This window comes from Mchenga conophoros, linkage group LG19, assembly GCF_057382185.1.
Source record: "Mchenga conophoros isolate Kocher_MC1m ecotype Shallow Benthic linkage group LG19, M_conophoros_male_GT1.1, whole genome shotgun sequence".
Classification (NCBI taxonomy): domain Eukaryota; kingdom Metazoa; phylum Chordata; class Actinopteri; order Cichliformes; family Cichlidae; genus Mchenga; species Mchenga conophoros.
Window position 1 is genome coordinate 25204261 of NC_140544.1, and position 10402 is coordinate 25214662.

At 42.6% G+C, this 10402-nt stretch overlaps 1 protein-coding gene across 2 annotated transcripts in view; it reads right to left on the bottom strand.

The window, feature by feature from the left end:
- The window catches only part of dync1h1 (dynein, cytoplasmic 1, heavy chain 1), a 26986-nt gene extending 16818 nt beyond the window's left edge, over window positions 1-10168 (bottom strand). For both annotated transcript variants that reach the window (XM_085258055.1, XM_085258054.1), the window contains exons 1-25: window positions 9795-10168; window positions 8621-8708; window positions 8346-8519; window positions 7965-8220; window positions 6968-7154; window positions 6595-6866; window positions 6241-6468; window positions 5478-6131; window positions 4928-5350; window positions 4640-4819; window positions 4350-4499; window positions 4071-4217; window positions 3748-3888; window positions 3402-3578; window positions 3125-3235; window positions 2907-3026; window positions 2578-2817; window positions 2247-2402; window positions 1974-2087; window positions 1758-1868; window positions 1454-1663; window positions 1203-1349; window positions 907-1073; window positions 540-713; window positions 39-393 (exon numbers count right to left, since the gene is read on the bottom strand). In XM_085258055.1, the coding sequence (XP_085114181.1) occupies window positions 39-393; window positions 540-713; window positions 907-1073; window positions 1203-1349; window positions 1454-1663; window positions 1758-1868; window positions 1974-2087; window positions 2247-2402; window positions 2578-2817; window positions 2907-3026; window positions 3125-3235; window positions 3402-3578; window positions 3748-3888; window positions 4071-4217; window positions 4350-4499; window positions 4640-4819; window positions 4928-5350; window positions 5478-6131; window positions 6241-6468; window positions 6595-6866; window positions 6968-7154; window positions 7965-8220; window positions 8346-8519; window positions 8621-8708; window positions 9795-10044 (5232 nt within the window). In that variant the 5' untranslated portion in view covers window positions 10045-10168. The remainder of the gene's footprint in view (window positions 1-38; window positions 394-539; window positions 714-906; window positions 1074-1202; window positions 1350-1453; window positions 1664-1757; window positions 1869-1973; window positions 2088-2246; window positions 2403-2577; window positions 2818-2906; window positions 3027-3124; window positions 3236-3401; window positions 3579-3747; window positions 3889-4070; window positions 4218-4349; window positions 4500-4639; window positions 4820-4927; window positions 5351-5477; window positions 6132-6240; window positions 6469-6594; window positions 6867-6967; window positions 7155-7964; window positions 8221-8345; window positions 8520-8620; window positions 8709-9794) is intronic.
- Between the last annotated feature and the right edge of the window lie 234 nt (window positions 10169-10402).

Below are 10402 nucleotides of genomic sequence, written 5' to 3' on the forward strand. Positions count from 1 at the left end.
AATTAAAACAGTATGGAATTAATTATTTAAATCCCAACCTGGTAGCGATCAATCCAGTTGATGTATTGGCTCAGGTCAATGGCTGTGCCCTTGTTAAAAGTAGTGACCTCTGTGACAGACTCTGCCAGCAGTTTGGCCAAGGTCACCCTCATCTCCTTCTCCACCAGTGTCAGCCACTCATTTATCTTCGGGTGCTCTGTGATGGAGACTGGTGTCTTGTAGATAATCTCTTCACCCTCACGTGATGAGATTCCCAGCACCTCAGTGTTGTCCTCATTGAGGAGGATGCTGGAGACACCAGCAAACATCTTTTTGAAGTGCTTCTGGAGTTTGGCCACGTTCTTGCTGTTGCCAATTATCTCAAGCAGGTCCTCGTCTCCCACAAAGTAGAACCTGCCAACAAGAAAGTAATTGATCAAATCATTGTATTAATAAATGCATTCAAAATATCCGATACACTCTTTCACTTTTAAAATACATTTGAAGACATGTTACACATTCCTCCTTCTGTTTGCTCAGCTTTAGTATGCCCTTCATACCTGGGGAATGAGGATCTTTCTCTCTCCAGGTATTCGCCAAGGGCTTTCTGGATTTTTCCAAGAAGATCAGCCAGTCGCTCCAGGGACCTCTGCACTCCCTGTATGTTCAGGACATCCATCACCAGAGGAGACTTTGTCACCTTCTTCATCAGTGCCAAGAACTCAGTGCTGATACTGGAAAAAGACAGAGACAGATTACACAAGAAGTTAGTAGAAAATATTTTTATGGAAGGAAATGGGGACTAAACATGAGTGCGCCAAATAAATCAGGTTATGATTCTTAAAGTTTACTTATATTTTTTTTACTTATATTTTTTTAATATTTTTAAAATGCTGACACGATTTGGCAGCATTTAGAAAGACTTACCTCTGGAATCTCTGAGTTTCTACAGGCAGAAGATGTTTGATGTCAGCACTGCCTGTAAAGATACCTTCCAGATAGACCCAGCGACGCTGCACATCAATCCAGACATCAAACAGAGCCATGATTCGATTCAGCTTGTCTTCCCAGCTCAGGGCATCTTCTTCAAACACCTGGGAGAAAACGGAAAGAAAAACACTGTACTGATGTATGCCATCCTGACTGGCTGAAATATAAAGGGAAAAAAAAAAAAAAAAAGCTCAACTGCCACCTTAATAAACTAAACGTATAGTTCTGTTTACCTTGTAGTAAGGAGACAACTTCATGGCGGACACACTGTTGATATGTTCTTTGACCTTGTTGAAGAGGTCATCCCAACCTCTAATCAGACGGCACTTGTTCTGGTAGTTCACCAGGTCGAGCTCGTAGGAGTTCCACACTTCACGGATCTGAAAACCAAAAGAAGCATAAGTACAATTATAGCATAACAAACCACAGAGCTATTTCTAATGATGTAGGCTATAACTGCCCATCTCTTGCAAATCTTCTTTACCTGTTTCAGGAACTCCTCCAAAGCCATTTCTCCCTGGGCTACCAGAAGAACATCCTTCACCACCATCTCATTCTTCTGCAAATCCACATCCCAAATCTGTCCAAGAGTCAGCTCTGACGGGACCCAGTTCACATGCAAGCGCTTCATCAGCTGCTTCCAGTGGCGGTCCTTCAGAGCCTCTGATTTAAGCTCAATCACCAACATGTTGACCTGGAGTGAAAAGGAAACCACAGGAAATGTAAAATGTAAATTTGTCGTGTAAGTTAGAACTTTTGATTAGTTTGAGTGAAACTAGTTTACTGACCTTCAAGTAACCTTTAAGCATCCTCTGTACGTACTCGTATGAAGCATACTGCCTCAGCCTTGCTTGGAAGTTCTTCAGCTGGTTCAGAAGTGCATCAAGACTCTGACGGAGCTACATGTACAAATAAATCAACTAATGTTATATTCTGTGAAGAATTTAAGGATCATACAGAACGGCACAGGGATTTAATCTAAATGTTTGCTCTGCTTTTGGTACCTTGCGTGGTTGTACAGAAACCCATGGCTGCTCTTTCATTTGGTCAATCTGCTCCCAGATCTTCGACAGTTCAGACCACACCTCTTTCAGGTCATGCAGCTCCTCCAGCGCCACCTACAGGTCACCACAAAGACAGAAATGGTTCAAAATGTTCAGTTAATGGTTTAATTTTTAGTTTATGGATAATGAAATGCAGCCAGAAAACATAATGAATGAATTTTACATTTATCATTTTGTAATTTAACCATTTATGTAAATGTGCGCTGGCATTACCTGCACTCTCTCCTCACTGCCACTGAGCAGACCAGTATCAGTAAGCTCCAGGGCCTCTTTGGCACGGGCACACTTCTCCCTTTCAACCTTCAGACGACCAAAGTTGCCTTCATAGATGGTCAGAGACTGAAGGGCCTCTTCAGGACGCAGGTTACCCTAAGGGAACAGATCAGACATTTAAAAAAAAAAAAAAAAAATGTAAGTCAAATTTATCTGCCATTTCTTTATAACTAAGGCATCATGAAGTTATGCATCTAAAAATATTAACTACATCTAGCATTAAATGTGCTATAAATAGAAAACTAAATTTATTAAGATAAATATTTCTTACAGCAACTGGTTTGGTCTTCTCCCAGTCATTAAGCAAGTCAGTGGTGCGGTTTTCCACAGCTTTGTCCTCTTGGACAATCTTCATCTGCAGGTTGGCCACCTGCTGCTGGATAGCGGTGTCCTTGCGCTTCATTATGTCACTGAACGCACCCCATTCGCCTTCAATGTTGTCAATGTAGAGCCAAGAAGGAGGGAACTGAAATCTCTGCTTCTCCAGCAAACGCTGTCCGTTACGGAATAACTACGGGTAAAAAGGAGGGAGATTGTGATTAGAAAATGATTTTAATTTAACCGATTTTAAAAACAAAAAACATAGTTTGGAGTACTTACATCCACATTTTTCTCAAACTGTTTGATCTTTCGCTTCAGAGTCTGGACATATGTTATGAAGTTGACAGCATCTGAAGTACTAGCCGTGTCCACAGAATGTTGTTCGAGATCTTGACGGGACTGATGAGGAACAGCAAAGCATGAGTCATCTGTCCTGAATAACTATTACCCTGTGTGAAAGTGATCCATCCAACTATGTTGGTAAAACCATACGTTACCTTGGAGATCTGAGCGTGGAAGTCCTGCATGTTCTGTCCCAGCATCTGACCAAACTTGCTGAGAACCTCCTTGTGCCAGGAGTCATACTTCAAGTTCACCTTAGACTGGACCTGTTATCAGATAGAAATATGAAAATTTAATGTATAGCCAACACATGGGGGTTCTGGATTGTCAAAAATACAACTGCACGAAACAAATAAGGGAAATTTTAATGTGGAAATGTATTTCTCCTCCTCCTACTTAAACACAACACTGCGAACCATCAGTCATTACTACCTTGCCATAGTCGATGACCACTGGTCCAAACTCTTTTCGAGTCTCAGCATTGTCAAAGGTTCCCCTAGCTTTGCGGATCTGGACCAGCAGGGCTTGCCACTTTGTGAGGTCTTCACCAAGACGGTTGTAAATGTTTTCAGCTTGCATGTCCCACAAGCACTGGTACTGCAGCCAAACCTGAACAGCAGTAACAAAAATAAAGCATATAAACAGTGAAATAACCACAAATGTATATCCTGTATGTCCGAAGAGTCATAAAAGCTAAAGACAAACAATAAAAAAAATAAATAATCAATAGCTATCAATTTGTAAGGTAATGTTTTATTTTAAAATAGGTGCCCCTTACCTTAACATACTGCTCCACCTCATTGACGATGTCTTCCACAGCATTGTAGGCCTCCTCTAAGGCCGCAGGTCCATCAGGCATCCTTGTGAGGGCATTACGGTAGAACTTTTCCTCCTCTGAAAGCTCGTAGTGAACACCCACCTAACAAGGAGGGACAGAGTGGCTTAAATAAAAACAGTACAAAGTACAATAGGCCAAACCATCAAATATCATTCCTGCCTGAGTAAAATAAAGACATTTTGTCTAAAAAGTGGTTTTACACTACATGATTACCTACACCAGATATTCACCAGTGCAAACAACAACTGTTTTAAGATGGCTACCTGGTATCTCTGACTCTGGATCCTGGGCAGAGAAAGTATAACCATCTTCCAAGCAAACATCTCCTGGTAGAGCTTGTAGCGACAGTCTTCAATTGGTGGGTTCAAGTAGATCACCTGGTTAGTGATCCTCAGCTCATGGACCACATTCTAAGAATAAAGAAATAATAATAAAACAGCAAGCTGTGCTTAGATGTTCATGGTTTTCCAAGATGTTAAAAGAAGTGTATCAACATTTGAAAAGCGTGACAAAGCAACACAGTACCACTTCACAACTCTCACCTTGATTTTGGGCTCCCCTCCTGGTTTGTGGCTGACTTGTGGAGCCTCTGTGTCCATGTCCACATCAGCTTTGTCTTCTACCTGGCCACGGAGGACCTGAGTCCAAGCCTTAAGACCAGCCTGAAGACGCACTCCCAGGATACGCTCAATCTAAAAGAACATCCATTTTAATAACATAGCAACAAGCACCCTATAAAACAAAACAAAGGTTCAACTATACACCAAAACATTCCAAGTATTTCTATTACTTTATATTCGTTACAGAACAATATGTAACTTTCAGTACAGACCTCAATGTCAAGCTTGTTGACCCAGATGGGCAAATTGGAATAAGAATGGAGGTTAAGGTCATCCACAGCTTTCTGCACACGGTTCAGGATGTCGGAGAAGGTCTTGTGGTCAAACATGCAGGTCTCCAGAGAACGAACCTCCAAGTCAATCTTCTCTTCAATCAGTAAGAGGTCGTCCACCTGAAAAACAATAAGACAAAATTGTTTGATACAACTTGTCATTTAAAAGTTAAATGACAGTTTGGAGTCTGTGTTCGTGCATATCTGTAACATCTATTTCACACAGACCTTCTCCTGGAAGTTGAAGACCGTCTCAGCTAGTCTCTGAACATAGGGATCCAGCTTGTAAGACTCCCAGACGAGAGTAATGCCCTCAGTTATGAGAACCTGAACCTCTTTCTTAAGTCCAGCAACCAGCAGGGAGATGGAGGACCGCTCCTCTACTTTCTCACAAGTACGCTCGTAGGTGCGAACGCTCTCGATCAATGAGATGGCAAATGGGTACAGCTGATTAGCTTGGTGGGCCTTGTTGACAATGGCCAAAGGAACACGGAAACTCAGCCACTTGAGGTTGCGGACCTCTTTGGAGAGGGTGATGATCTCAGGAAGAAAGTTGACTTTAAGCTTAAGCATGTTTCCTCCCCTTCCACGGGCCCGGGTACTTTCAATGGTGAAGATCCGACCAGACACACCAAGGTTACGCTGCTGAACCTGATTTAGAAAAGAAAGGGATAACAAATATTTTGAATTTGCAATTAGCCCAAAACAAAGGAAGCAATATGTAAGAATTACAATCTAATATTCTTCCAAATGTCTGAATCGGTGTTGAATAAAATACCTTCCGGGCCCAGTCATCAAATATCTCTTGAGTGTTGAGTTTAGCCCGGAAACTATCTCCATCCTGCTTCAGCTTCAGCCCTTCCACATGGTTCTCCCAGCCTTTTCCCAGAACATCTTCAACCCTCTTCATGTACGCAGTCAGCTGACGGTCTATCTGCTTGGCCCAGATGATGGAGCCAGACACCGGAGGCAGGTCCCGGACATGACTCATCTTACAGGCCTGGCTCTGAGGATACTGCACTTTGAACTTGTCGTGCAGCGATTCGATGTCATCTTTCACACGCTGGATGAGCTGTGTCTGATACTCCCGGATGGCACCACGGATGTGGGGGCGCACGAAGAGAGCATTGAAGCGGGAGAAGATGCGGAACATCTCATTGGCATTCTTGGCAGTACCCAGCTGATCACGCAGGCGGGCCGTGATACGGGTCTCCACGCGGTCAATGCGCTCATCATAACGTTTCATGGCGGCTTCCCAGGCCTCCGTGCCCTCCTTGGACACATCCAGGCCATCAACCTCTTTCACATTCTCATATGCCAGGTTGACCTCCTCAATAGCATTGGCATCAGCAGCATCAAAGAGAACTCCAGCCACCTTCATATCTTGAGGTTCAACTGTCTCTCCAGGGGCATGCTGAGGCACTGCAGATACCTTAAAAAAAACAAAAAAACAACAACAACAGAAGAATAACATTAAATCTCTTAGTCAAGATGTGATTTAAAAATAAAAAAAATAAAAAAAACACTATTTAAAGGTTTACCTGAGGCCTCAGCACACGGACGATGACAGCCCTCAGCTGCTCATGCTGCCTTCTGAAACGCCTCATGTGGTCCAGTCGGGACTGAAGTTTCCTATGAGCAGGGCTCAAACGCCACACCATCTTCAGGTTCTCCTCTCTCTTCCTCTTCACGATGTCCCTAAGAAGCACCTGCAGTTTCTCATACTCATCCTCCCAAGTCTGGAACACCTCGAAGCAAGCCACCATCACCTGCACAGAGAAGCGTAAGGGCATTCAGGAAAATGTATAATACTGTGAGTGGCCAAGGTGTGTGTGTTTGTGTGTAATTGTGGGTGTTATTTTATGCTGGAGACAAAAAAAAAAAACCACACCAACCTTTTCAAATTCCTCATAGGCTACATGCATGAGCTTCCTGGTACCCAACACCTTGAGCAGCTGGGAGCTCAGGTCCCTGGAGATGGCCTCTACTAGGCGTAGTGCTCTCTGGATGGGATACTTTGTGTTCCTGATCTTTTTCAGGTGAGTAAATATGGCCATTAGAGCCTGGCGGATCTTATCAAGCTCTGAGGCAGAAAGCAGGTCATTAAGAGGGAAGTCTTTCATCAGAGGATTGTAGTCATTGACGGTTTCCACTGCCTGTTTCAAACCTGCAGGAAGAAGTAGAGGAGAAGTGAACATTTACTCGCGCTTTTCTAAATGCAAACATGTGTTGAGCCAGCCAAGTAAAAACAGCAAAGTTATAACTTACCAGTGTCTGTATCAAAACTGACAGTAGCATGGAAACGTTTCCCGTGTTTCAGGATGTCCAGAGTGAGAAGAACCTCTGGGCTCTCTCTCTTCTCTTGGATCCTGTTAAGGGCTCTCTCCAGATTCAGCCAGAAACTAATTTCCTGCAAGGCTGTGCCCGAGGCCGGGTCACGATCGAGCTTAGTCACCTAGAAGGGCGCGAGCAATGATGATAGTGTGACCAGGAGATATTTTATTTTGTATTCTTATGATCACAGTTATAATTAGAAGTATCAATCATTAATCATTTACCATTGTGGAATCTGATGACAGTATAATCTTTGTTTTATATCTATGGTAATCTGAGTAAAGATTAATGTATGCATATTATCATCATTGTAATCAAGTCTCAAATGGTATCCACAGCATTGTATTCACCGTCCATAACTGGAGGGTCCAGCAGGACCTTGTTCTAATTCATTTGCAGGCCTACATCAGAACATGCACATAGAGAGTTATGTAAACACGCACGTTCACCCTTATTTACACAGGGAGGTCATGTCAGGACATTCTCTAGTTGGACACACAGGCTCACAGAACTGCACAACATGACATGTCACACACTTGTTTTTCTTTAAAGTATCATCTGATGTTTGTATAAGGAGAACTTTGGACTATGGGGAGACTGTTATCATTTCAAGTAAGGTCTAACTGTGTGATGTCATCATGGGTTATATAAGGATGGGGAACGGTCCACTCTTTGGAGATTGTTGCTGTACGTCAGTCTTCCCATACTTCTGGTTCAGAAGTGTGTAATAAAGATCACTATTCTGACATCTACTGAGACCATGCAGTCGTTTGTCTTCTCCTCAAAACTCGAATCATGACAATAGCAACCATAAATCAAGGGTTTTTTATTAGAGAGGTTTTTTTTTTTTTTCCAAAGACTGGTTTTGCTTTGTTATATACTTCCATCATGGACTTTTAAATTGGGACAAATATATAGAAATTCCTCTTACCTTTTGGATCTCCCTGATCCAGCGGTTAACTCCAGATTGCAGCTGGTTCAGGAAAGTAGGATCTTCCACCTTGTCGCCAAAGTCAGTGACTTTGGGCTTCTCCCCACGCTCATAGCACTGCTTGGCGATATTTGTGATGATGGGGTGGATGAGCAGGCTGATTTCAGGAATCTCAATATTTTGCTGCAGGTGGAGAAGGCCCATCTCCAGCTCAGCAATCTTCTTCTCGACAGAGGGGGCCATTTTATCCCCATCTCTAGAAAGTTGTAACAGATAACAATGTTACAATGTTTTTTCCTTCCATTACATTTCCATCCATTACAATTCAATGCAAGTTCAGGATTTAGTTTATTTAAGGAAGGCTTTGCAAAGTAACATTACCTGTCGGCTTTCCCAGACTCACGAATGTAGGACTTGAAGAAAGGTGCGACAGCATTGCTGATGAAAGAGTGAAGCGTCTCGTAGGGAGAATCCTCGCTCAAAGTCAGCACTCGCACCTGGGTTGATATCGGTTTGTCTGCATCAATGACGCCTGTCCTCTTGATCAAAGCCAAGCTACAGAGTAAAGAAAAGGTGAATGTATTCATCCAGAATAGCCAGAATTTAAATAACTGAAGGATCATATGCAGTATTACTTTTTCCAGTGCATTATTTACCTGTTGGACTTGATCCCATAGTGGATGTCAATGTTAACATTATAAGTGATGCACTCTTTCTCCTCCTCACTTTCATCTCCGACCTCCTCTGTGAGGAAACAAATACATATATTAATTAACTAAACAGATGACCCATCATTGAATGTGTGCATCAGGTTCTTCATACTAGGTGTAAAACAAGGTCAAAGTAGCACATTAATACTTTGTCTATGTCAATATGAGGACACCAAAGTGCAAATAGTCTTGCTTTATTACATTTCCATTTGCCTCATGTACAATAAGGTAGGGCATGTGACTGCTTTTATTTTTAAATTATTTCAAACTATTTAAAGACATGCATGATTGACTCCTTAAGGCCAGTGAAGTTGCAATGCAGCTAAAAAAGAATTAAACTATTTGGACTCTAGATAGATGTGCACAATGAGAAATGCTGCAGCAGATGATGGTGCAGCTATTCATGTCCACACCCTCCCTTACAAGTGATGAGTGGGCTGCATTGCAGTATCAGTATTATTAATGCAAAACCGCGAATAGGCCGGGGAAGTGACTCTTTGGGCTAGGAATCCAAAACCTCCAGGCTAAGACTGGTCATGTGTGGTATCAAAGGATCAAGATTCAGCACAGATATAGTAGGAAAGCAGCTCAGAAGCTGAGGATTAATTTGCCTGGGGAAACTGAAGATAATGTGTTTATTGACACAAGCTGGTTCACATGATAAAATGACTTACAGCTATGACAAAGGAGCCATTCTCTTTGAATTCCTATAATTATGCTTCATGTTTTTATTATGACTGTGTATCTGTCTCGTTATTTGTGCACCAGGCCTCAACGTGATATGCATATATAATAGCTTTATATAAATGCAGAAGGAACACAAAAATAACGGAGTTACGTCAACATACAGCTCCATTTTTTTTATTGTTGTGATTGATTGTTTTATCGTCCCCACCCAGTGCGGCGCAGTTATCTTAGTAAGTAGATGGACAGCTTTAGCGACATCTGTTAATATCGTTGTAAAAGCAGCAGTTAACGATGAGTTTCCAAACTATTTGGCAGGTGGTTAACAAGAAAAGCTAATTTGCAAAGACGCCGACTTTATTCTAAAGTAACTGGGTGAACAAACAGTGTTGCTATTAAAATCATATTTGTGAGCTAGTCGAGTTCTCTGACGTACCTTTCAGAGCGCTTCTCTCGACCAGGATGGTGTGAATCTGGGGATCGGCCAGGAATTTTCTCATTTGCTCCACGGAGCTTTTCTCTTCTAGGGCGGTTTCCAGCGAGGCCGGGGCCTCTCCGCCATCTTCCAAAAGCAGCGGTACCAGCTTCCGAATGTGCTTCTGCAGCACCGAGGTATCAGCCACCGTCTGAACGGCCGACACCTCCATAGTGCCGGAGTTTTCCTCCGTCCCCCCGCCGTCGGACATCCTTCTAAGAGCGTCAACGACGACTAGGTGTTGTGTGAAAGTGAACAAAGAAAAAAGGATGACGGTAACAAGCTGACTGCAGCTTCTACCAGCGGGTCATAGGTTGACTGACTGCCGCTGTCAAAACGTCGCAACTGACGCAATCTGTTTTATATGCGCAAAGGATTATGGTATTTGTCGTTCCTTAAATGGGGAGTTCACCGAGCTGTGGTCGTCAAAGACTACAATACCCATAATGCAGTTGAATTAATCAGTTTTTTTTTTCTGTCCTTTTGTTAGTACCATGTGCGACAAATAGGGGGAGAAAGGGAGTTGTCTCGAATGATGCAGCTGAAATAGCTTTTAAAATACAAACTTT